This window comes from Pristiophorus japonicus, chromosome 4 (assembly GCF_044704955.1).
Source record: "Pristiophorus japonicus isolate sPriJap1 chromosome 4, sPriJap1.hap1, whole genome shotgun sequence".
NCBI lineage: Eukaryota > Metazoa > Chordata > Chondrichthyes > Pristiophoridae > Pristiophorus > Pristiophorus japonicus.
The window spans coordinates 50014623-50042396 of NC_091980.1; the positions used below are offsets into that span (position 1 = coordinate 50014623).

Here is a 27774-nt window from a genome sequence, read left to right on the forward strand (position 1 = left end):
AGTTCAGAAGCCTTCCGATCGGCACTTCGCTCCCAGGGCTCAAAGCCTTCCGATTGGCATCTTGCTCTCTCTCTCTCCTCACCCCTTCACCCTGCCCCCCCCACCCCCCCCCCTCGGCTTGTTTTCTAGCTGAGCTCCAAGCCCCTGTGTACGAGCGCGGGGCCAATTCTGCCGGCCAAAGCTACGACGTTCCAGCCCTGCTTCCAAGACATTCGGTGGTGGCGTGTGAGTGAGTAAAAAAATGATAGAACTTCTGAAATCCAACAAATTTACATTTACTACATTGACAGGAAAAAAAAGTTGAACTTTATTATTTATTTTCACAGTGTTCTTGACTCCCTCCAAAATCTTCGATTTGAAAACAATGGCATCTTTCAAAACCAATTTGTCAATGTGCGCTGGTTTTCTTAAGTGCCCAGAAGGTTTTTCGACAGTGGCCAGATACGCCATCCTAGGAGGAAAAAATTTTGGCCAAACTGCGAAAAATTATAAAGACTGGTGCAGACATGAGACATGACGTAAAAAAAACTGGCCACGAAAAATCGTAACTAAGTCAGTTATGCCGGCGCAGATCGCGGGGGAAACTTGGAAAAAAATAAATACGGCCAAAAAAAACGGCACACGCCAAAACAAACACCAAAATAAATGACCGGGGAAAATTGAGCCCATTGTTTTGAAAAAACAGTGAAGCTCTAGATGTAATCAAAGAATGCAAACACTAATGGACAGAAAGTGCACATCATTATTGTACCAGATTTGTGGAAAATTATTAAAGATGACAACCCTAGAATGTGGGGGATATTTCAATATGCATAAAAATAACAGGGTGGAAATTTGTTGGCGCCTAGTTTCGGGGGCGCAGGTGGCAGTGCAGCTACAATACATGCCCGGACCGGGAGACCTGGGCTGGCCTGAATTTGGGCCTCGGGCCTCGTCTAAATAATCTGGGCAATCTGTCAGTGCCTGTTGTGCCTCCACAGGCAGATCTCCCTTTGAAAGCCACCTACCTCATTGGCAGTTGCCTATGGTAAGTACTGGGAGGAGGGCAGGGAGGTGGACAGTGGGAGGGGGGCTACTGGCAGCGAGCAGCAGTTGTAGATATTGCTGTGGAACCAGGAGGGGCACTCCTTATCCTCCTGGCTCCACAGGAAGCTTTTTAAAGCTTTCGTTTAAAAGAAAACTTGCCTTTAGTTGGCGCCCTCTGCTTAGGGCACAGCAGTTGCTGAAGAATCCGAAGCAAGGCACGCCCAACTCCTGCTCCGTTTATCAGGGACCAACTTCTGTGAGGGGACCTAAAACAGGCATTAGACGTTTCATTTACAAATATAAGGGACTTAACACCTGTTTTAGGCGGCAGCCAGGAATGCCGGAAAAATAGCAAAATCTAGTTTTTCAGGTATGCTTGGGGTGCAGGACATTGGTTCCTGAAATTGGGCCTTGTTGCACCCATTTTACACCTATAAAACAAGCACAGCAGGGCCCAATTTCTACCCCCATAAGTTTAAGAAAAAGATTTGTATTTTTGGTGGAAGTCACAGATCGGCAGAGTACGTACTGATCCAATACAGCAGAATGTGCTTTAAACTTTAGATGAAAATATTTCTTATTGCGTTTCTGTTGTCCAGTAATACTCAAAACACTATTTTAACATGAAGGGTGTTCCTTCCCCAACCCAAATTCATTGCACCAAAAGTAAAAGAACAAAAACTCATCCACTTTGGATGGTTTGGTCACTGCTGCAAGGTCAAATTGGGTCAAGGTTCAATTCCTGCCAGTTTAGTAGAAATTGTTTTTTTCCTTTTCATCCCCCTCTCTCTCTCTTCCTCCCCCTTCCCCTTTCACAGCCTGTGTCAAAATGTTCTTATCCATATGAATAGATCCATTGTTTAGGATTTGAGAACAATTTTGCTGGGTTTTAAGACAGTGATGCAAAGACTTGGCTAGTTGTTTTTGAGACTTCATTAAGTCTCAGGGTCCTGGTTGCAGAAAGCAGTTTAGCATTTCAAGCTTTTCAGATGATAATGTACTAAAATCATGTTACTTGAAGTTCATAATTCTAAAATCCTTTGCAGTATTGTCAGTAAGTATCATTAGGCAAAAATATTCCACTTAAGTCGATACACTTTAACATTTTTAATGCTATGTCAATACACCATTACATAAGAACATAAGAAATAGGAGCAGAAATAGGCCACTTGGCCCCTCAAGCCCGCTCCGCCATTCAATAGAATCATGGCTGATCTGATCTTGGCCTCAACTTCACTTCCCTGCCCTTTCCCCATAACCCTTGACTCCCTTAGCGTTCAAAAATCTGTCGATCTTCACCTTAGATATATTCAATGACCCAGCCTCCACAGCTCTCTGGGGTAGAGAATTCCACAGGTTCACAACCCTTTGAGAGAAGAAATTCCTCCTCATCTCATTTTAAATGGACAATCCCTTATTCTGAAACTATGCCCCCTAGTTCTAGATTCCCACTCAAGGGGAAACATCCTCTCTGCATCTACTCTGTCAAGCCCCCTCATTAGGCCCAAAATTCATCAACATACCGTCCACTATCGCCCACTTACTGCCCAAAAATACAATTTTGGTGAAAAGACACCTACATACTGCCGCCATACTGCTCGGTGGAAAATTTGTATGCACGCCGCTCACCCATGCAGACCGCCGACATACCGCCCAAAAGTGCAAAATTCATGACATACCTCCGGAAATGCATACCGTCCTGGAAAAGGTGCTTTTACGTGGATCTTAAGTGGGCGGTATGTACACAGAGCTGACACGTTTGTTTGATATTACACAGATCTTTATAGTTCTCCAGTTTGATGTATTTTTAAATGGATTGTAGTATTTTCTAGTGTTAGGCGATAATATAAATGGTCTAATAAAGCCTTATTTACTCCTTTATTAATGAACTATATTAAAAGTGTTAGTAGTCTCTCTCACCTCCCCGTCTCTCTCACACCCCCAGTCTCTCTCACACCCCCAGTCTCTCTCACACCCCCAGTCTCTCTCACACCCCCAGTCTCTCTCACACCCCCAGTCTCTCTCACACCCCCAGTCTCTCTCACACCCCGTCTCTCTCACACCCCCAGTCTCTCTCACACCCCCAGTCTCTCTCACACCCCCAGTCTCTTTCCCCGCCTCCCCTCCCAGTCTCTCTCACACCCCCAGTCCCTCTCACACCCTAGTCTCTCTCACACCCCCAGTCTCTCTCAGCCTCTCTCACCTCCCCCAGTCTCTCTCTCTCTCCCCTCCCAGTTCTCTCTCCCAAACCCCAGTCTCTCTCTCTCTCTCTCCCCCATCACCAGTCTCTTTCTCTCACCCCCAGCCTCTCTCACACCCCCAGTCGCTCTCACCGCCCCCCCCCCCCATGCCGCCCAAGTCTCTTCCGCTCCCACAACGATCTCTTCCCCCCACATCGATCACTTCCCGCCCAGGGGCAGAGCTTGAGAGCCACGCGCATGTGCGCACAACTCAGGAGCTGAAGATTTCCGCGTCAAAAGGCCTCCTCCGCCGCACACCCCAGTCTCTGACAAGAAAAGTGGGATGAAATTCCTGCCCACTCGGTACCGGGCGGTAAAAAGTGACGCACCGTCCGGGGTCTACCGAAAAACGGGACGACCAATTTCGGCCCCATAATGTTATACGTTGCAATAAGATCACCTCTCACTCTTCTAAACTCCAATGAGTGTAGGCCCAACCTGCTCAACCTTTCTTCATAAGACAACCCCTTCATCTCAGGAATCAACCTAGTGAACCTTCTCTGAACTGCCTCCAATGCAAGTATATCCCTCCTTAAATAAGGAGACCAAAACTGTACACAGTACTCCAGGTGTGGCATCATCAATACCCTGTACAGCTGTAGCAGGACTTCCCTACTTTGAGACTCCATCCTCCCTGCAATAAAGGCCAATATTCCATTTGCCTTCCTCATTACGTACTGTCCCTGCATGCTAACTTTTTGTGTTTCATGTACAAGGACTCCCAGATCCCTCTGTACCACAGCATTTTGTAATCTCTCTCTATTTAAATAATAATTTGCTTTTTTATTTTTCCTACCAAAGTGGATAACCTCACATTATACTCCTGACAAATTTTTGCCCACTCACTTAACCTATCTATATCCCTTTGCAGATTCTTTGTGTTCTCCTCACAGCTTGCTTTCCTACCTATCTTTGTATCATCAGCAAATTTGGCTACATTACACTTGGTCTCTTCATTCAATTAATTCCTCTCCTCTGCTTGCTCCCATCACGCCCACCACCAGTGTTGTAGTTGTAGATTTTGCAGTTAACTCTGCTCTCAGATGGATGTTTAATACTCCAGAACTAAATTCCCTTGCGTGCATTCTTAATGCAAGCATTAATGCTTTTAAAATAAATGGGTTATGCCTGCATTAAAAACCATTCAGACAAGGACATGAAGTGTTCATTTGCTAACAGAACTTGCCAGAAAATATACTTAATAATATCTAAATGCTTACTTTAGTCATGACCCTATATTGGAAGGGCAAAATCTTTGGGGGAGAAATTTGGGTCGTTTGCGCCACCTGTTAGCCCCCTGGGGGGCCCTAACAGGGTGTAAATGACTTTTTGCCCGGGCGCGGCACCACTTACGACTCCCGCTAAATTCCGTGGGAGTTTATTGGCTGCAGTAACTAGTAGCACACCTCTCTAATGCGCCGGCAATGACAACGTCATCACCGTGTCAGCAACCCATTTTTGCCCTGGAGCAAAAATTCAGGAGTGCCCCCTAAAGCTGCGCCAGGTGATGCCAGCAACAGCTTCAGGAGGTGCGAACCGAGTTGTAGGCCACTCACGGGACACTCCTTAAAAGGATGGTGACAATCGCATTTTAAAAAATCGGCCGATGTAACAGTCACGGTCTGTTGAATCGTAGAATGCGAGGTTCGTGTCGTGGTCTTGCAGTCTGGCACTCCGCTTGAGTGCCAGGCTGATGCCACAGCACCCCGCTCCCCATTGGTCCAGGTAAGGAACCACAGAGTCGACAGCTTGGCCCTCTCCTTTAATGAAGGGCCACTTCTACACAGCAGCTCTGCACGTCCCAGCGTGTAGCCCTCCCTCTCTCTTTTTGCATTGTCCCCGCTTACGCCCCACAGAGTAAGTGAAGCTCGTGATTTTGCGCTCCACTTGCTCTCGGGCGTGCTAACCCCAATATCGCGAGTGGGGTGTTACGCAATTTCAACACCTTTGATTCTAACAGGAGCCTGGAAATTCCAGAGAGACACAATCCCGGCATGTATGCCTGCATCATGCCTGGAGGTAAAATCCACTGCTGATCCCACCAAAGTTTACATGGTCAGCTGGAAGGGCCAGTAGGAGCAGGCTATTGGTGGGGTCGGGGTGTGTCTGCAGCACTTCCGCCACACGCTCCCCCCCCAACCCCCCAACCTCAGAGGTCAGAAACACCAGGCAACTCCCAGAAAAGAAATATTGCGGTCAGTGAAGGAGTAGGGGCCCAAATTTCCCCATGAGTTGCACCGTTTTTTTTGGTGTAACTTGATTCTTCTGGTGTATCTTTTAAGTTGCAAATATTGCTATTTAATAAGTGTGTTAGTTAGATTTTTTGTTAGGGCAGTTTTTTTTTCAAAAGGGGGCGTTCCCAGACACTTACACCATTTATGCCAATTTGGCCAGAAAAAAGTTGTACTAAACTAAATTAAGGCAGCATATGTGTCCACTTTTGTCTGCACGGAAAGACCTTACTTACAGTTAAGGAATCGGTAACTATATTGAAAGCACCACCAAGCACCAAACAAAGCACAAAAAGTAATAAGTAATTAATTAACAAATAAAATAGAAGGAACCCTGCACCTAAAGCACCAAGACCAAAGTAATAAGCAATCAATAAATAAAAAATAAAAAAATAGAAGGAACCCTGTACCTAAACAACATTTCAAGTACCACCAAGCACCAAACAAAGCACAAGCAGTCATAACCATTCAATAAAAACTAAAGAACTGAGGAAAATAATTAAATTAACAAAATTAACAAATAAAGAGCTGAAGTAAATCATACCTTCGGCCTGGGATAGGGGAGGGAGAACGCGGTTGCCGCCCCACCGACTTTCAACCCTTTTCGGGTGGGAATTTTTCCCTTTTTGCCCACTGACATCTTCAAAGAGCTTCACAAATAAATTATTTGTAATACAACCTAACTGCATGTTGCTGGTTATTTATTGATACACAGGATGGGATGTAGGTTAAGCACATGGCTGTCACTGTATATGTGCTTCTTTAACATGACAAGACCATCATCCAACCAAATGAACGCAAAGCCAGCCCAGCATGGCAAGCGACATCGATGCATGACAAGCTATCCTCGGTCCAAACCACTAGACTGCAGCCAAAGACGACCAACCCCTCCCCCTTCTCTCATCCCGATCAAAACTCAGTCGCACCAACCTGTTTCTTGCAGCCCTCAGCAGCCGGCCTGTGCGGCAGGCCATTCGGCCTGGGATAGGGGCTGATCGCGTTCTGCAGGCATCATTGTCATGGGCTGGAGCTACTGCGCATGCGCATGCGCAACAGCTCTACCACGCACGCGCACAGCTGCCGGCACTGTTTTCGACGCAGGGCTGCAGCTCCGCCCCCCACTCCACGAGGAGCGCCACGCAAGGACCCAGGACACACAGCAGAGCGGCCAGAAACGTGAGTAAGTTTTTCGGCACCGTTTCCAGCGCACAAAGTCGGCACATCTCGGGAGAGTGCGCTGAAAAAAGGGGTTGGGGAAGTTTGGGCACTCGGAGCGGTGACAGCTAGCTCAGTTAAAAAGGTGTATTTTGAAAAAGCTTTTAGAGATGAGGAGGAAGATAGAGAGGCAGAAGGTTTGTGAAGTGTGTTTCAAAAAATAAGTTTGAGATAGTTGAAGGCTCTGAGGATGTATGGGTGGAGAATGTTACAGAGCTAAGGTGGAGTGTAGTGGAGGGATTTGTAGATGAGGACAGAAACTGAACTAATACAGAATTATGGGGCCCAAGTTTCCACATGATTTGCGCCTGATTTTTAGGAGCAACTGGTGGAGAACGGACTATCTTAGAAATTGCAATTCTCCACATTTTTTTTTCTGCAGTTCTAGTCAGGTAGAACAGTTCTACTTTGGAACAGAATTTTTTCTTCAAAAGGGGGCATGTCCGGCCACTGACGCCTGATTTCAAAGTTTTCACAGTGAAAACGTACTCCAAACTAAAGTAGAATGGAGCAAGTGAAGATTTTTGTAGAACTGAAAAAACCTGTTCTACACATTAAAAAATCAGGCGCAGGTTACAAATTAGGCGTCCAGAACGAGGTGGGGGGAAAGGGAACTCATTAAATTCTACAATAAATCCTTATTTATACTTCTACAAATATTATACAAATAAATCCAACCTGAATAAACATTTATAAGCAAAGAAAAGATTAAATAAACCATCTTCCTACCTGTGTGAAAGTGCTTCAGCCAGGGAGAATTCTGCAGCCGTTCGTTGCCGCTGAGCGGGAGGGGGGGGAGGGAAGAGAAAGCCGTTCGTGCCACTGAGCGGGAGTGGGGGGGGGGGGGAGAGAAAGCCATTCGTGCCGCTGAGCGGGAGGGGAGAGGGGGGGAGAGAAAGCCGTTCGTGCCGCTGATCGGGAGGGGGGAGGGGGGAGAGAAAGCCGTTCGTGCCGCTGATCGGGAGTGGTTGTTATGGAGGGGAGGGAGGGGAAGGAGACAGCGGTTTGTTGCCGCGGAGGGGAGGGAGGGGAAGGAGACAGCGGTTTGTTGCCGCGGAGGGGAGGGAGGGGAAGGAGACAGCGGGTTGTTGTTGTGGAGGAGAGGGAGGGGAAGGAGACAGCGGGTTGTTGTTGCTGAGGGGAGGGAGGGGAAGGAGACAGCGGTTTGTTGCCACGGAGGGGAGGGAGGGGAAGGAGACAGCGGGTTGTTGCCGTGGAGGGTGGAAAGGGGAAGGAGACAGTGCGAAGGGTAGCCTCAGTGCTGATGTGCTGATGGCAATGTGATTTTATTAAAAAATGTTCAAAAATTAAACAGCTACAAAGAACTACAAAAATGGCCGAGTGCCAATGTTTTTTTTCACACTGAGCATGCGCGAACGCTCCAACGCGCACGCGCAGCGTTGCCGGCAGGAAAAAAACTAATTTAAATAGTACCCGCCCCCTCCCACTTACAAAATCGGTGCGAGTGTAGGCTCCGCCCCCCTGGGCGCCGCGCCAAACAGACAAGGAGCTGCAAAGCGCTCGAGAATAGCGCGTTTTTTTTCTGGCGCCGTTTTAGGCGTGAAAAATGGGCGCCCAGCTCGGAGGGGTGCCCGTTTTTTATCCTGTGGAAACTTGGGCCCATGGTAGGCAGTAACACATTGAAGGACCTTCGACAAGAAGGAGAGATTGGGGACTAGTTTCAGGGGACACAAGGATCAAGGGTGGAATTTTAGAGGTGAGGATTATTGATGGTGGTTTGGAAAGAAAGATGGGTAATGTCAGACAGAGAGAGTCATTAACAATGCCAGTCATATATATTTTATGTCCTTTTTTTAGCTGTGACCTTCAATCTAAAGGCACCGACCAGGGCTCACCATTAAATTTTAATCCCTAGTACATTCATTCCTTTTCCTAATCAGATAGTGATATATTTTCTCTGAGAAGTTAATCAACATGGTAGCAATTGCTTTTGCTGAGAATTGGTTCTAATACTTGAGGCCATTTGATATTTTCCTTCCAGTGTAACTTCTTTTCTCCTATGTCTTAAACCCCCTAGTGCCACACAAGTACTTAGCCAAGAGGGTGGTCTGGAAACCTGTCACCCAGCCTGTGGCTATGCAGCTCTTCACATGAAGAGGCGCCTGGTGCATTTTGACCTCTTTATTTTACCTCTCTGTCCTATGGAACAGCTCCTGGCCTTTTGTCAAGCCTAAGACCGCAGTTGCAGAATGCACCACTGAGAATTCACCATGTGGGAAATCATTCATAACCTCATATTCTACCCTTAATATGGCTTCATAAAGTGGATCATTAATGAGTTGCATCACCTTGCTGCCATCTGACTTGATGTAGTTTTTCCATAGGTTTTTAATAGTCTTGATAAAGTAGTAATAATTTGGCTCCTGCCTACCTTGCAGAAATACTCACATCCCTGAAACTGCAATTTAGCTCATATGAGAAACATTCTATTTTCAGATGAAAGTTAATTTTTTCTCTATTTTTATCTTTTGTTAGCAGTTGAAAGAGATACAAATTTTGGCAATGAGTATATTTTTAAGTTATCTGGTATAGTTCTAGGTTACCTGGTGTGCTGAGCCTTAATGTTTATGTTCAATACTACTTCCAAATTCTTTGATCATCACAAGGACACAGTGTAAGGAATTTTAAAATCGATCTGCACTTAAGTTGACTACTAGAAGAAATAAGAGTTTAAGAATAAATTTTATCGAGCTAATATGCAATCAATCTTAACCCTCTAGCTGCCCAGATAAGACAATGCAAATACTGCATACGTATTATGATAGCAGAATTATAATTTTACTGAATTGCTCCATAATCTTCAATATTAAAAAGAGATATCAATGTATAGTGCCTTTCAGTTGTCTCTCGTTATATTGTTTTCTATTTTAACACTGCTGGTTAAAGCCAGCGTGGGAGCAGGCATTTTGCACCAGTGTGACATTTCTATTGTGCAGACCAACCATCCTTGTCCAATGTAATGGCAGTTAAGAATGCATTATTGACAGTTTTCTGCTGTGTCCTGCACTCACTTAGAATGGGTTCAAATCATTAAGTCCCTTAAACTGAAAGTATTTGACCAGCACCACCATTCAAGTACATTCCTGCCATGGCACAAGTTCTGGGCACTGTCTATATGGTCACTGGTCTGTGGGTAAGCAGATTTAATGGTACTAATGATATCAACAAAACCCTGTGAAATGCTTGTTTGCAATCCAACCTCAATCTTTTCTAGGTTAGAAGAGACAGTCTTCTCTAATCCAGCATCTCAGGCCTCCATGGTTACAGTCTGAACATCCACAGCAAAAGCTGAGACTGCAGTTAGGGTCTGTTGTCAGGGCCTCCCTTGCTAATGTCTGCAGAGCTCCGTGATGGTCTGCAGTGCTTTGAAGCCAGCCATCCATCAGGGTACTGTAGTTGATTCTTCAATTGACCTTCCATACTGCTGAATAATATCTGACAACACCTCTTTGCCACATATGTTACACTCTACAAGCATCCTTCTTTTAAAAGCAGGAGTTGTGAGATCTCAATCCCAGGGCTCATAAGCTAAGGGGTGATATATCCCTATTCCTGGTCATCAGTGTCTTCCTCCACATGATCCTGATCGTCATGCTCTGTACATCACCCAGTATACTCCCTTCTGATTCATTTTCTAAATGTTCCCAAGTGAATGTCACTGGTTTGCAAGGTGAGTGAGTGAGTGAGTGACGGCACATGCTCTGAAGTGATAGCATGATGGGATACATTGGGAATGGACTCATCTTCCCCATACACAGAAGGGAAAAACAAGAGGTTAGTGTCATGTATGTAGACCATGTATACTAACTGTATAGTCACATAAGGTGTGCCACCAGAGGGCACTGCGGTGGGAGACCTGAGGGTCACCTGCATAGGTGTGCAGGGCCCAGTATAAAAGGCTGCCCACCATGCTTATGCCTCACTCTGGAGTTACAATAAATGGGACGAAGATCAAAACAGCTCAAGTACAATACTAGACCTCGTGGAGTCATTCATAAGAGTATTAAAGGTATAACAATTGGCGACGAGATTCCGAACTTTCATGCAAAAATGACTAACGTTGGTGCATTAGAAAAGTTCTCAGAGGGTGAAGATTGGAAAGCCTTTACGGAGCGGCTTGACCAATATTTTGTAGCAAACGATCTGGTAGGCGATGATCCGGCCACACTGGCAGATAAGCGCAGAGCTATCCTGTTGACCAGTTGTGGGCCTGCGGTCTACGGCCTCGTCAGGGACTTGCTTGCACCAGAGAAAACAATGACCAAGTCATACGAGGAGCTGAAAGTGCTAATTCGGGACCAACTCAAACCCAAGGAGAGCATCCTCACGGCCAGGCATCGATTTTATACACACTGCCGCCCCGAAGGTCAGGAAATCGCGAAGTACGCTACTGACCTCAGGAGGGTGGCAGGACCGTGTGAATTCAGCGCATCCCTCGCCGATGCATTGCGGGATGTCTTCGTAATTGCCATCGGTCATGAGGCCCTTCTTCACAGGCTACTGACTGCCGAAACAACCGTCACGCTGCAGAAGGCCATCAGCATCAGCCAGGCGTTCATAACCTTAAGCTGCAGCTCCAAACAGATGATGACTTACTCTCAGAACTCAAACCCGGCAAGTACTGTAAATAGAATGGCGCCTTTCATAGGCAGAACTGTTGAAAATGAATCTGCCCAGGGCAGAGCGTACTGGCCTCCGAGTACTTTAACTCAGAGTCCGCCGAGGGGTGCAAACGTAAGTCGAGTAGCACCATGCTGGCGTTGCGGAGGGCTCATCAGTGTCGGTTCAGAGACTATGTGTGCAAAGGCTGCAGCACAAAGGGCCACCTCCAGCGAATGTGCAAAAGAGCTGTGACTCACCATGTGAAAGATACGTCTGCAGATGGCTGTGAATCCAGCGTGGATTATGAGGAAATGGCTAGAGAGGCAGCTCATTCCCAGAATGAAGTGTATGGAGTATATACCTGCACCACAGATTGTCCTCCAGTGATAATGGAAGTTGAGATAAATGGTGTTCCAGTCTTCATGGAAATGGACACGGGGATGAGTCAGTCAGTAATGAGCCAGGAAGCCTTTGAGAGGCTATGGAACGATCAAGCTGAACGACCCAAGCTGGTTCCAGTTCAGGCAAAGCTGCGCACCTACACCAAGGAACTGCTATCAGTTGTTGGTAATGCGGATGTAAGTGTATCCCATGGTGCGGTGCACAATTTACCATTGTAGATTGTTTCAGGTGATGGACCAACGCTACTTGGAAGAAGATGGATGGGAAAGATTCATTGGAACTGGGAAGACTTCATCCCTCCAGCGATCAACGCCCCCCATGCTCAGAGGCAGAGTAAGCCCCCACCTTCGGTTGGACCAGGCACTGGAGAGCAGATCCGTGCAGCCCCCGAGGCACTTACCGCTCATTACGACTGCGTTGTGATGATCCAGCTGAGGCAACCCGAACGCACCTTCCTTCAGTGGCACGGCTCCTGGGGAGGAAGATTGGATCTGAGGGTGCCTTCCCAGCTTCAGTGGCAGAATCCCTGGGAAAGAAGATCGCGGCAGTCGATAGCATGGACAGGGAAAAGATGGTGTCCAAACCACGAGGTGCAGTGCTAATGGAGCAACAACAACATGTGGTTCCATGCAAGGAAGACGATTGGGGTAAAAGTAGTAAGGCCATTTTAAAGGAAGCCAGCAACCCGCCATTTTTGAATGAACTGCTTGAAATTGGTAACTAATGTAAAAGTCCAACTGTAACAAGCAAAATATTTTTGAGTGATGGGTGCAAATTGCAATCAGCCAATGTAGCGGGCGAACACCTAACGGTCGTATACAGGTCCAGCGGGCTACCCAATGCTGTAGCCTGCGTCCCCGGGACCAGAACGATGTATCATAAAATGTCCCCACAGCTGACAGAAGTAGACAAGCCTCAGAGTAAACGATCCCCAGAGAGCAGAGGCACCGGTAACGATACTCTGCCTCAGATTGGTTTAACATTGCAGGCACCCGATGGCATGAACCGCCACGAGCCAGAAACAATAAACTGCGCCTATGCTCGCAGTCGTCTATTGTCGCCCATCACCCGAGTGGAAAAGGCGCAGTTCACAAACCCACTCGCCACCACGGCTATGCCCAAGAGCGAAGGGTCACCCGCAATGACTCCTCCGAACGGGACCTGGACCAGCCAGGATCCCAAACTAGAGAAGGCTCACAACGGTGCCCTCAAGGAAAGTAAGTCAGCAGTCCCTTGCGAACTGCTAGACAAGATGAGGCAGCCCCACCGTCGCTTAGACGAAACGTTCACTCTCTCTGACCGCTTCCCAGGGAGTAGCAGTGACACTGTGCAAATGAAAAGGACAGGGAGGTCACAGACACATCAGCTGTCATTGGGCCTGCCCAACACTAGGAGTAACGGCAAGAGCCCTGAGCTCCGGCAACTCAAGCAAAATGAGCTCGCCTCGCCCACAGACCCACTAGCATGGGGCGCTGCGCCGCCATCAGGCGACCCGGATCTCATCCGGCCGTGCAGGAACTAGACTGTCCTTGTGTACCTATACTGATATACCTGTACTGATCATATAAATGTACCACACAAAAAGAAACGCAACTGTAATCCACCCAACAAATGTACTAAGATGTAAATGTAAAACCTATATGATGAATTTGAATTCAATTTGCATGTAACAGGTCATTAGCATGATCTCTGTGTGTGGGGAGGGGGGGGGGGGTGCAAATGGAGTACTGGGACCTCCACTGGCAACAAATCTCACTACCAACCCACCCAAACTAGAAGTGACCCTCCAATGGTCAACCAGGAAGAGCAAAGCCCAGGTCACCATCAATGTACGAGTAAATTTGCATTAAAGACTTGGGGGAAATGATGTCATGTATGTGGACCATGTATACTAACTGTATAGTCACATAATGTGTGCCACCAGAGGGCACTGCGGTGGGAGACCTGAGGGTCACCTGCATAGGTGTGCAGGGCCCAGTATAAAAGGCTGCTCACCATGCTTGTGCCTCACTGGAGTTACAATAAATGGGACTAAGGTCACAACAGCTCAAGTACAATACTAGACCTCGTGGAGTCATTCATAAGAGTATTAAAGATATAACAGTTAGTGATTTCTTCACAAATAGAGCTCAAACTTTATTTTCAATAGGAGAGACGTGAGGTTTTCATGATCTGGTACACTGACAATTAATGCAGGGTGTAATAGGAAGAGAAGTAGAATGCCTGGATGAACCCTTTTACTTCCCACAAGTCCATGCCCAAGATTTGTATGGCTTCTTCCTCAAAGGGATGAGAGGTTGCAGGTTTGGGGGCCCAACACCAGTCGCTGATGTCTGCCAGTAGTTATGATTTGCCTTCTCCTTAAAAATATAATTAAGAAAAAGAGAATTACTTTTTGTCCTATAACATGCAGTTAAACTCAGATGTCAATTGACCACCTTATTGACCACAATGACGTGTACATGCCACAGGTTATTACATAGAATTGCATGGAATGTACAGCACAGAAACAAGCCGGTATTTATGCCTCACACAAGCCTTCTCCCAGTCTTCTTCATCAGCATAATCTTCTATTCCTTTCTCCCTCATGTGTTTATATAGCTTTTCCTTAAATGCATCAATGCTATTCGCCTCAACTATTCCTTGTAGTACAAGTTTCACATTTTAACCACCATCTAGGTAAAGAAGTTTCTCCTTAATTTCTTGTTGGATTTATTAGTAACTATTTTATATTTATGGCCCCTAGTTTGAGTCTCCCCCATAAGTGGAAGCATCTTCTCCAAGTCTACCCTATCAAACCCTTTCATAATCTTAAAGACCTCTATCAGGTCACTCCTCAGCCTTTTCTTTTCTCCACCATGTTCAATCTTTCCTGATAGCAATAGCTTCTCAGTTCTGATATGATCCTTAAAAATCATTTTTGCACTGTCTCGTGTCTCTATATCCGTTTTTTAATATGGAGATCAGAACTGTGCACAGTCCTCTGAGTGGACCAACTAGGGTTCTATGCAAGTTTAACATAACTTCTCTGCTTTTCAATTCTATCCCTCTAGAAATGAATCTCAGTGCTTTGTTTTCTTTTTAATGGCCTTATTAACCTGTGTCATTACTCTTAGTGATTTGTGTATCTGTACCCGAGACTCTTTTGCTCCTCTACCCCATTTAGACACTTAGGGGTAGATTTTGCCCCATGTTGGCTTTGGGGCAGTCATTTCGCTGATCGAGATTTTTTTGCGCTGGTACAGGATGTGCCGGCCCCGGTGTAAATTTGAGCTCTTTGTTCCAAAAAAATGTTGATTGCACTTACCGGGCATCCCCCCCGGCATTTGCGCAGTGCGGGACACGGCATTTAGTATCGTGTCATGGCGCCGCGTCACAACATCCCTCTCCTTCTCTTAAACTAGACCACCAGTGAGGGTGTCGGCCGGGCCAGTGGCCCGGCACCCAAGAGGGGGTGCCGGCCTGCCTGTTAGCGGCCCAGCCGAACCAACAGCCACCATTGTTGAGCTGACTGAAATGTTGGCCGGCACAAAAAAGATGGCGATCGCTGCAGCGGCACCTCCCCTTTAAGGGCGGCCACAACCACCACAGCTTCTCGCATCAAGAAGCTGTCGGTGGCATCGCCCCGCGCAGACCTCGCTCCCATGGGTCAATTTCCCCCATGGATTGTAAAGGGGTCGGCGTGGGGCGATAAGGGGTCGCCGTGCACGGTGATGATGTCATTGGCGTGTGTGCACCAAGCTAGTGCCCTAATCATGGGTTGCTGAGCAAACCACTTTTCATCGGCGGAGCCCCGAGGGCAAATCTGCGCGGGTCAATGTGGCCGCCGCGCCCGCATGCTGACATATTAGCGCTCCGGTACGCTAGCCGACGGCCCTAACTGGCCATACGCAATGGGGCAATTTTGGCCCCTTATTTTCCAAGGAGTATGTGGCCTCCTCACTCTTCCTCCCAAAATGTACCACCTCACACTTATTTATATTGAAATTCATTTGCCATTACACTCCCGTTCTGGAAGTTTATTAACGTTTCTTGTATTTTGTCACAATCTTTCTTAGTATTAACTATACCCTTAATTTGGTGTCATCCACAAATTTTGAAATTGTTTTCTGATTCACGAGTCTAATATTAATGTCGTCTTGTATTTTTCCTCAATTATATTGAATGCAAGGCTTTTGTAAAGTCAAAGCATGTAATGTCAGTGAATGCTGAGGGTGTAACGGGCATGGCACTACCTCTTATTTATTAATGAGAATCTTTTGAAGCAGTTTAACACTGCAATGGGGAGGTCATTGTACAGAGCACTGTGCATTCTTGAAAGGTGTGGCTGACTCTTCTTGCCTTCGCTGGCATTATCCTTTCTGTGGCGCTGAGTGGCTGTGTGCTGAATGTTGGAATTGGCACTGACTGTACCGGCAACTTGCTTCCACTTACCTCCTTTCGTCCTTCCAAAGATTTGCTTCCTTCTCAATCTGACCCCATGAAGCAGCACTTCAACATCAGCATCAGCAAAGCAGGGGCTCTATTCCCCACAGAATTCTTGTTTTACCTGCATGTGAAGCAAAGTTTTGTTTTGAAGCCCATTTAAGCTGCTGCAGGCAATTAAGTCCTGCATCAGTACGTAATTTTCAACCACCAGACAGGCAAATTCCCAAATGCAGACAATTGTCATGCCTGTACTTTGCCTAAATTATGCTAATCATGCAGACCCTAGAAGTTACAGCAAGTTTAGTGCTCCTGAAGTTGGTCAGGCAGAAGTTCCACCTCACTATATTTCCAGCAACTATTGTTCGACTGAAGAAACTCCAGCCGCAGTTGTCCAGATACATATATGGCAAAGAAGGCTACTAGAATGGAACCGTTTAAGTGACCAAAGAAGTTGGAAGAAAATAAAAGTGCAGTCCTCATGCACCTCCCTCCCCACGTCACCCACACACACTCATACACTGCAATCGTATAATGTCCAGAATTTACCGTAGCTGGTAAACAAATGGCATCTGTTATTTGTTCGAGTTGATCCTACCTGTTTCATTTCTTTTGCATTGGATGTTGCTGTAAATGGGAGATCAAAACGGTGCGGTGCCCTCTACAGAGCATCTGGAACCTGTGTGAAAAGGACAAGCAACTGTGCCCCTCCTTAACCAATCAGATTGAAGAATTATGAAACGAACAGTGCAGTCTAAACCAAGTGTCAGTTTGAATAGTGAATTTAATGTCAAATCAGGTAGCGAGGGCAAAATAAAGAGAGGGAAAGAAAGATTGGATTAAGAGAGAGAAAAAAGTGACAGAATGAGAAATTAAAAAAAAAATTATTTTTTAATTCTCCACAACCATTAAAAGCTCAATCAATACAACTCCACGCTTGTAAAAGCTCATTTTCAATGCCAGAGAAGTTGTTTAGCAGTAATTACCACTTATCACAATGTTAAAAAGAATATTATGACTGAAATGGACAAGCCTAACTTTCGGTGGCAAGTTTAGTTTGTATCTATAGCAACTTCATGCCCATTAATGTATTTGAATGGTGAGTCAGACAGCGAGATACCGTTTTCGCAAAGCTAACAGTGGAGCTGCACATCTCGGGCAGCAACTTACGTATTTCCGCGTTTAACCACGCATTTGCCCTTGCCTAAAGTTGCTGTGCGATTTGCGCATAAATAACAGTGAGTGCCATTAACCTTACCTTTATTTTAACAATTGGGGCCCAGAGGAACAATCCTGCTTTTCCTGGCCCACAAGGAAACTTAAAAAAAAATGTTTAACTTACCTTTCTGGGACTCTTTTGGCCCTGGCTGCTGTTCCTGGCAAGTTTGGCCTGGTGGTGAAGTCACCACTGCTCACTCACTCAGGCTTTAGGTTAAAATGTCAGATCAGGCCCCGATTATGATATAGCTGTAAACTAGAGGTGATCCAAAACTGACTGCCCATGTCCCACTCACCAATCACCCTTGTGCTCGCTGACTTACATTGGCTCCCGTTAAGCAACGCTTAGACTTCAAAATTCTCATCCTTGTTTTCAAATCCCTCCATGGCCTCACCCCTCACTTTCTCTCTAATCTCCTTCAGCCCCACAACCCCTCAAGATATCTGCGCTACTCTAATTCTGCCCTCTTGAGCATCCCTGATTATAATCACTGAACCATCAATGGCCATGACTTCTGTTGCCTAGGTCCTAAGCACTGGAATTCCCTGCCTAGACCTCGCCAATTCTCTTTCCTCCTTCAAGACGCTCCTTAAAATCTATCTCTTTGACTAAGCTTTTGGTCACCTGTCCTAATTTCGCCTTATGTGGCTCGGTGTCAAATTTTTTGTCTCAGAATATTCCTGTGGGAAGTTTCACTACGTTAAAAGCGCTATATAAATACAAGTTGCTGTTGTTGTTGTAGGAACCCGACCTGCATATTTAAAGAGGACCCTGCCGGCTTGGTGCAGGTATCCTTGCTGCCTACAATTTAAAATTGGAATCAGCCAGACCAGGCCAGGAAAGGATTGGTTAAGTCTCCCGCTTCATTTTAATGCACACCCATCCACGTGCCTGGTTTCCGCCAGACAGGAGGAGCTAAAATCAAGGCCTCAATGTCAGGTTTACTGAAACTGTTCACTTTATTTAAAAACTATATTTGTTGGTAGGAGGCTAAATTGTTCATTGAGGGTGACAAGAGTGTATCCTTTTTCCATAATGTTGTTCATGGCTTTGAAAATAAGGCATGCCTGCTTTAACCATGGGGAGTTCATTAACTCAACAGGATGATGACGATGACTCATACCCATAAATCCACCAGCATGCTGCAGTGTGTGCTGCAGTACTGTGCATTAGGTTGCATCCAGCACATAACTCTGAAAGATGGATACCGTTCTCTTTGTCTGTGGTTGTATTTGGCTGCTGCTCAGTAAGTATGCTTCTCTCATTTTATGTTCTTAATGTTCATTTATGAATTAGGCTTATTAATCATCTGAGGCATTTGTCACAGTGGTAAACTGGCGATTATGAGCTGGAAACTGCTGGTACATTGTGTATGAGCATCATGCTCACATTGAGCACATTTTGGAATTCTAGCAAGTCTTGAGATGAAGACTTATTTTTTATCTCTTTAATTAACCTTGGTAGGCCTTTAAATAGGGGGAATCTCATACAGTTCAACTATGTTATACATCTTTATTTAGTGTTTGTAATTAAGCAGTGGTTGCAACTCTAATTCTGACCCTCCTAAAAGCAGCACAATCATTTTGCTCTGGGTATAATGACATTTTCTGACTTGAGACTGCAATTCATGTAAAATTTAAAACTGAAGTTATTTCTGATTTGTTGTACATCTGCAAAAGATGAATTAATTAGACATAATTAATCAATACTCTATGTTGTTTGTTTTTACTTTAACTGATGCAGACATTTTTTTCATACATCCTTAAAAACGCTCTGAGGGAGAATGATCCAATGTTTCTTAATACTGCCTCTGCCTTCAGCAGTATAATGTTTGAGAATGTTTTTAGACTGAAAGAAAACCGTGTGTGGGTGCGTATATGTATTATTGTATGATGCTGCAGGTTAATGATTCTTCAATGCTGTACAAGTGCAGAATCTTATTGCAATGTTGATATATTCAAATACTGCATTTTTGGTGTTGGTGAATTGTATAATCCTTTGCACTGTACAGCTTAACACGGCCATTTTCACAGAAATCTGCTGTTTGGTGTTCTTGCGCTGCCAGCTCTGTGTATCTGCTGCAGTGACAGCTGACTTTTTAAATGGTAAACTTAAAGTTTAAAACAAACTCAGCAAGCTCCCTCATCTGGTTAAGAAAAGATTAACTGAGCTATACAGACCAGGATATTTAAAGGTTTGATCCCTGGTTTGTGCTGAGTTCGCTGATCTCCGACAGGGAGGTTGTACAGTCTCTAGAATTGACCTCTGAGCCTCTTGGTTTGTGAAAAGAAAACCAGTCAGGGTTTCCACTTCTAGTCACAAAGCAGTGACCCCTGCTGGAAGTGTATGTGTAGTATTGAGGATAATGCTACCAAGGTTGATTAAACTAGCTAGGCCCAGTTGGGCAATGTACCAGAGGGTGTACACCATACTCCAGGAAGAAGTCAAGGCCTTTCAGAGAAAATAAATGAAAAAATGTCTAAGTTGGGGTCAAAAGAATACCTAGGTGAGCTCTAAAATGTCTATTATTTTCCAATGATATAAAAGAACTGAGTACCCAATCAGTTCTTTTCTGGCATTGGTCAGTGAAATTCCTAATGAGCAGAGGTACATGCATGAGGTTAAGAACTTCCAATCCAGTAACAATGTGAGTATTCAGTGTAACTGAGGCAGTTTGCCCTCACTGCTCTGAAGAGTGCACTAAATACGGCATAGTTTAGTGCAGTAAAATGGGGGTATTAGAAATAGTGAAAACATACTGAAACAGTTTCATCTAACCAAAGTTGACCTAGCATGGTATTAGGGCTCATTAGTTCCCCCCTTCCCTCCAGCTCCATTACATGGGTGTGAAAAAATGGGGATATGTGATATTAAAATGTATAGGACTTTGCTAATATTATCACTGTCCCGGACGGTGTTCACTACCTGTAAGTGACAGAGCTATCCAGTAATAGCTATCTACTTCACAGCCTCCTTTAATAAATAGAACACCATGTAATTGGAAATGCACCACAAAGATAAACTCACTCATCAAAAAGACTATTACTTGTCCCTTGCATTTGTGGCAATTGTCACATATGGGCTGTTCATACTTGTGAAAAAAGCACCTGCTAAGCCCCATCAGCAGTACAAGGTTCTGCATAGAGCACTTGCATTATTTCAGATCATTTCACATTAAAATGAGTAGCAGGTGAGATCTTTCTGATAGAAAGGCTGCCGTTTCCTCTTCCCTTTTACCTGTCTGCATCTGTTCTGTCTTATGCCTCCTTGGAATCTTATTAGGATATCCTTTGTGGATAGGATAGATTTTTCTCCAGAGTTACATTGGTACCTCCATTGGAAAATTGGGCTGGGAATGGTTCCACCAGTGCCCCCACCCCCACCATAGGCTACTACCACTTTTGGGATTATCTGCCGAGGTGGCAGGTGACATTGAATGCCATCTGCCCTAACATGGTGGGCACATTCGAATGACAGGTTAATGCCAGGATATTGCCATTCAACTTACTTTCCATCATAACTGTCATATCAGTGCTGGATGTCATGAATGCTGACGCATTCCAGGCATACAGCATTGCTGTTTCAGGCAGGTGGTGATATCAATTTCAATCCCCAAGAAACAGTAATTGATTACAAGATAATCGATTATACTTCCATTGCCTGGAACATTTTTAAATTAACAAAAAACAAAATCATCCTTCAATTGTTCTGGAGGCAGCCAGCCACACTCCAGTGCTACAGGCACCTGGGTCCTGCAGCAGCGATTCTCCTCCCTCTCTTGAGGCAAACTCCTGCTGCAGATGGAAGTCTCCCCAGGAACCTGCCAAAATTACTCAAATGACACTGACCTCAGAAAATACACCAGGATTATTAAAAGGACAAATGAGCGAGCACAAAACCCACCCCACCGACTTCACACTGTCTGTCTGCCAAAACGAAAAGTCCTAGCTAATACTCACTAGTGTAGTTAAAATGGATGGTAATATTCACATTCAGGTCGCTTCACAGGAATATGTAATTGCATGGAAAGGAAAAAGGTCATTTATTCATTTAAAGCCCATTTCTTCCACAGAACATGTCATCATCATAGGCAGTCCCTCGTATCGAGGATGACTTGCTTCCACGCCAAAAAGGAATGAGTTCACAGGTATTTCAATGAAGGACCTAATATTCCAGATCCCGAACTACATCCTGAAGGGTGGAAGATGCCTGTGCATGGATTTTTTTAACTTGTGGTGACCGTTGCACATCAGCTACCACATGGGCTTGACAGAGCTAGGTCTTGGTCCAGTGGCAAAGATTAACCAAGACGACTGGAGACCAGCTCTGCTGCACGGACCTAGTGCGCGCACACTGGTGGCCCCAACAGATCATGTACAATCCACATGACCACATTGCATGGTGTTGTTAGCAAATTTTATATTACTAGAGATGCTCTTCTGTAGTAGTGTGAACAGTAGAGAGTTCATAGCAGGTAACTGCAGAACTCTAATTGTCACTTCCTCCCGTCACCCCTCTCTCCCTGCCCCACTTTAGAGCTTTTTGCATTTATCATCACCACCTCCATTCCATTCCTCAGCTAATTATCATTCCATTATTTCCATAACTTAAATTAATGACTTGCTTCACATTATTACAGATACAGCACCTTTTATTATTGATACCCACACACATTACATCGTTTCAGTAATTCCTTTAAAGTAAACTGATACAATATTAATAAAGCAGAATTTCCAATAAAAGGGTTTAATTTGCTTTGTGTGCTCAATTTTGTAGGCCAGTTATCACATTTACGTAAAATTCTCTTGAATGCCATTTTAATACTGTTGTTACCTGTTCATTTCAAATTGGCCTGCAAAAAAAAAAATTTAAATATGAGTCATTTTATTTTAATACAATGAAATATGTTTTAATCAGTTGTGCCAGTCCTGGGCACATAGGAGTAGGCCTGATTTTACATCAGGCACAGAGATAGTGAAGCTGATGCAGAGACAAGGATAAGTCTATGCCCATGGGCAAAGTTCAAAGTTTAGTTCTTCCCTCATAATTGTAGAATACCTGTTTACTGTGATCTCCATTTACAGAAAAATCAAGGCACTTTGATCACTTTTGAAAGAGCATTTTTTTCCCACGTTGTCAACCTTTGGCAAACCAGGTCGTGAATTGAATAATTTTCATCAAATACAGTACATAAGTTAAATTAACAAAAACATGTTTTATACAGGTGCCTTTACATCAAATGGGAAAAAAATGATGAGGGTGAGGATAGTCTTCGCCAGTAATGCTGCAACCTGATTTATTTTCCATTGACTTTAATGAAAACCAGGGTCTCGTCTCATGTATGAAAAATGAGGATTATAAGGAGCTATGGGATTTTATCCCAGCATGAGAGGGTTGGCCTATGAGGGGAGATTGAGTAGATTCAGCTTACACTTTATGAATTTAGAAAAATCTGAGGTGATCTCATTGAAACATATAAGATTCTGAGGGGGATTGACAGAGTAGATGCTGAGAGGTTGTTTCCCTTGGCTGGAGAGTCTAGAACGAAGGGGCATAGTTTCAGGCTAAGGATATCTATCAAAAAAACAACGGTCCTAATACTGACCCATGGGGATACCACTGTATACTTCCCTCCAGTCTGAAAAATTATTTTTCACCATTATTCCCTGCTTTCTGTCCCTTAGTCAATTTTGTATCCATGCTGCCTCTTTAATCCCATGGGCTTTAATTTTGCTATCAAGTCTATTATGTGGTACTTTGTCAAACACCTTTTGAAAGTCCATATACACATCAACCACAGTACTCTCTGCATTACTTCATCAAAGAACTCAATCAAGTTAATCAAACACAATTTGCTTTTAACAAATCTGTACTGACTTTAATTTATTAGCCCATACTTTTCCAAATGGCAATTAATTTTGTCACAAATTTTAGAGCTCAATTTTGGCCAGGAGTTGCTCCGTTTTTCTTTGGAGTAACTTGGTTTTTCTGGCGTAACTTAAAAATCCCCATTTTCCCCAATCAATTTGCACCAATGTAACTGAGTTAGTTACGATTTTTTTTAGTTTAGTTTTTTTTTCTCAAAAGGGGGCGATACCAGCCACCTATGCCAGTTCTGTCCATTTAGGCAACTTTGTCCAGCTAATAGTTACTCCAAATCTACTTAGACCAGCGTATGTGGCCACTTCAGAAAGCAGGTGGGTATAGCTATCGGAGGCCATTCGGCCTGGGATAGGGGCAGGAAGCGGAGAGGTCCTGCCTGCACCTAAACCACCAAGCCTTACAAACCACTAAACCTTGCAAACAAAAAGTAATAAGAATTCAATAAGAAATAAAAAAATTGAAGTAAACTCAGCCCGGGAAGGCAGTGGGCCAACCAGTGCGGGAGGCCACTCGGCCAGGGCTCGGGGTGGGCAGGAGAACTGATAGTGTTCCTACCTGCTGATGATTTCTATCAGTTCTCCTGCCCGCCCACCCCTAGCCCTGGCCGAGTGGCCTGTTGGTGCGATCGATCTCTTAAAAATTGCACCGGGATGGGGCGGAATCGATTCAACTGGTCAGCATCGGGGCCCACAGAGCGGCTGCAGCAAGCAAATCACTAAAGAGGCTGCAGCAAGCAAACGGAGAGGCTGGGGGGGAGGAGCTACTAATCTATTCTCGTACTCTCTCTCTCTTTTTGCCCCTCTTATTCCCTTTTTAGATCTCCGCTGTACTTTTTACATGCTACTTTCTTCACTTTGCATTTCACTTTCACTGCAGAATAATGAACCGCACAATGGGCTGCCTCTTTCCTTTTGATGCCACCTCCAATCTACTGTTCCATGTTGTATATTCTCTCATTCATAGTTTTCATCCTGTGTTATTAAATTCATTATCATCCTTATAGCCATTCCAGAAGCATCTTCCTTCCTTTTGGGCACCATTTATATCCAGGTTTGAGTGTATTTTTGCACTGATGAGTTCTGTGGATAAATGTTGGCAATGTAGGACTGGCATTCTTACGTCAGCATTTATACATTGTTATACAAGTTGAACCACCCTTATCCAGAACTCCCTTATCCAGAACCACCCCTCGTCCAGAACCATTCCGGCCACTGGGTGACACATGCGCAGAACTCCGACATGAACAAATCAAAGTCCTTCCTCGCTGTCGATTTCCGCAATCGCGGACCTGACCCTGCGATCCACCGCCAGCCCCGATATCACCTTGCTCAGTACCTGTACCATCCAATTTAACATGACCATCCCTCATCCAGAAAAATCCCTTATCCAGAACAGGCTAGGTCCCGAGGATTCCGGTTAAGGGAGATTCAACCTGTACTGGCACCATCAGTTCTGTGGGTATGCACTGACAGTGTTGTACTGCCATTATAGGACCATGGGTCTACCCTGTGAGTGTGATATATATTTCTCTCAAACACACAAGTTCACCCACACAACACGGCCGTGGGCTGGATGAAATTTCCAGCTCAAATCCCAGGCCCAGACAGAAGGGTAGACCTAAGTGGGGGAAACTTTTGCAGGGATTTCTGACTTTAAATGCTCAATTTTATGGCTAAGATTAGATTTTTCTTCGGGAATTTGTGATTTTTCTCATGTGCAATGTTAAATATTAATGTAAATAAATCTTAATTTTAGGAGTATACAATGACTGGAGTGGTCAAAAGCAGGGCTGAATCTATTTGAGTAATCTGATTTGGGTTTTTTGTGCAGATTGCTAGGTTTGGAAATCATTTGATTGGTTTTGTTTGCTTGCTTATTAAGCTTGTTGTTAATTGAGGCACTAGTTTTTAAATTGCTTAACCTTTTCATCAATTTTAACTCATCAGGTGACCTTGGTGATCATTTGAGGCAAATTCAATTTTAATACCTGTCGGTGCTGACAGTTTTGAGTTGCAACGCCTTTTAAGATGTGTTATTCAATGGATATGCATTAGATAAAAGGCCTTGAAATACAAGACTTCGATAAATTACATTTATTTTAATATTTTGAACATAAACTTTATCCAGTGGAAAAGATGAGATGAATGCCTACTCGTTGGCCTCCACCAATGCAGCTTTTTATAGTTGGATGCGAGGAGGTGCATGAGAATGCATCGGGTTAACTCTCCCTTCAGTTATTCCCTCCCTGTCTGTGGTAAATACCTGGAGTCCGGCTACTTTGCCCCCAGTGCATGACTGCTAAATGTGCTTGGCCTTTATTGGAGTTTTCCTTTTTATAAGCTTGCTGATGTTTCTTTAAGGGTATTAAGTATAGCTTTATGGCAATGAGCATTTCCCTGCTGGTGCACTGAACTTCTTGCATATTGTTCCATCTATTTTGTTGCATTTTAATTCCAAGCCTACTTTTGGCAAAGGCTAACCATTCTGGTGTTTGCGTATTTTTTGCTGCAGTATAAAGTTATTAAGTTAGGATTCCTTTGGCTGTTCTCATAATACTGCATGAATTGAATGGGGACGAATTCATGAGGTCACAACATCTTCAGGTAGGAGTATGATGTCTGTTGTCAGTATTCAAGGACTTGCTTTTGCAGATCACTGCACCCTTACCTGGGAATGTCACAGAATCATCGGAGGTAATTTTCACCTTCACCGCTCGTGTGGTAATCTGGCAGAGCAGATCTGGCTCTCATTGTAGAACCTGCATGATTTTCATCTCATTGAGTTCAATGCGATTAAAATCAGACGGGTTCGACAACGGTTGAGTTATATGCTCCATCAGATTACTGTCCAGGCAGTGAATGTGAAAATTACCCCCATAGGATTTTACAGCACAGAAGGAGATCATGGGGCCAAAATTGGTGGACATACTGCCTGCGGACCGCCAACATACCACCAAAAATCGCGAAATTGATCGAAAAATACCCACATACCGCCCAGCAGGAAATTCATCAGCGACATACCACCAAGCGGTATGCATACCGTCCGCCCACTCAGAGCACCCTACAGACTGCCCAGAAGTCCAACATTGGAGGCATACCGCCGACACACCACCGGAGTGCACAGCATCTGAAAAAAGGTGGTTTTATGCCGATGGTATGTTGGCGGTATGTAAACTACAATGTTCCTCTTCTCCCCTCCCCCCCCCCCCCCCCCGCCTCCGACCCCCCACCGCCCTAGAGATCTATTCCTCCCCTCCCCGCCCCCCCCCCAAGAAAAACACGAAAAAATAGATAAATAAACAATATAAGGATTTTTTTAATAAATCAAAAACACTGCACAAAACAATTTAAAATCTAAACTTACCTGGAGACCCATACCTGCGATCCGACATCAGCAGTCTCTGGCCTCTGGACTACTCTTCTCGGGGCGAGGGGGCGGCTAACGAAGGTCGATGGAAGAGCGCCCGTGCACAGAACTCAAGACCCAAAGAGTCCAGACAACTCACGCTGCACCGCTGGAGCAGACCATCTGTCGTACTCGGTTGACGCACTGCTCAGGACCGCCTGGACCAATGTTGCCAGCACTCTGCCCCAGCGGTATCCCGTGGTGAAGATTGGCCGACCACAGCGAGACCGCCGAGAATTGGGCGGTCCACCAAATTCGGGCCCCATGTACATGAGGGATAGCACTTTCATAACTTTATCAGTGAAAAGAAGATATATCTGGAGAGGGTACAAATCTTTTGCCATTTAGCTGGTTTCCCAAGTGTCCAAAGCATTATCAATGGAACCCATGTAAGTATCAGGATTCCACAATTTAATTCAGATGCATACATCAACAGGAAAGAAAGAAAGACTTGCATTTATATAGCGCCTTTCATGACCACCAGACACCCCAAAGCACTTTACAACCAGTGAAGTACTTTTGGAGTGTAGTCACTGTTGTAATAAACCACATTTCCTACATTACAATAGTGGTTACATTCCAAAAGTACTTCCTTGGCTGTAAAGCGCTTTGAGACATCCGGTGGTTGTGAAAGGCGCTTGGTGTCAGTCTAGATTTATATTCGTTTAATGTGGGAAATGCGGACAGCAAGCTCCCACAAACAACAATGTGATAATGACCAGAAAAACTGTTATTGTTGTGTTGATTGAGGGATAAATATTGGCCAGGACACCTGGGATAATTTACCTGCTCTTCTACAAAATAGTGCCATGGGATCTTTTACCTGAGAGGGTAGATGGGGCCTTGGTCATCCGAAAGATGGCACCTCCGACACTGTATCATTCCCTCAGCACTGCACTGGTATGTCAGCCTAGATTTATATGCTCAAATCTCTGGAGTAGGATTTTAACCCACAACCTTCTGAGGAAGGGGTAGCAATCCACAAAATGTGCAAGTCATTTCTGACCACAAAGATGTCAAGTTGCACATTTTATGTCCATTATGCAGCAGTCTGTATTGCCTGCATTATTTGATGGTCCCAAGGGAATGAAACAAAATCAGTGCA

At 44.7% G+C, this 27774-nt stretch overlaps 1 protein-coding gene across 3 annotated transcripts in view; it reads left to right on the plus strand.

Moving 5' to 3' along the window:
• The first annotated feature begins 6623 nt into the window (after positions 1-6623).
• Positions 6624-27774, plus strand: part of LOC139262898 (long-chain-fatty-acid--CoA ligase 6-like) — a 161629-nt gene continuing 140478 nt past the window's right edge. Inside the window, exon 1 of one of the 3 annotated variants that reach the window (XM_070878157.1) lies at positions 6624-6673. Coding sequence is in view for 1 of the 3 variants with exons in the window: in XM_070878155.1 (XP_070734256.1) it covers positions 18582-18627 (46 nt within the window). In the remaining 2 variants the exon portion in view is untranslated. Of the gene's footprint in view, positions 6678-18562; positions 18628-27774 lie in introns of those variants that run through there. The other 2 variants (XM_070878158.1, XM_070878155.1) reach the window with 2 other exon arrangements.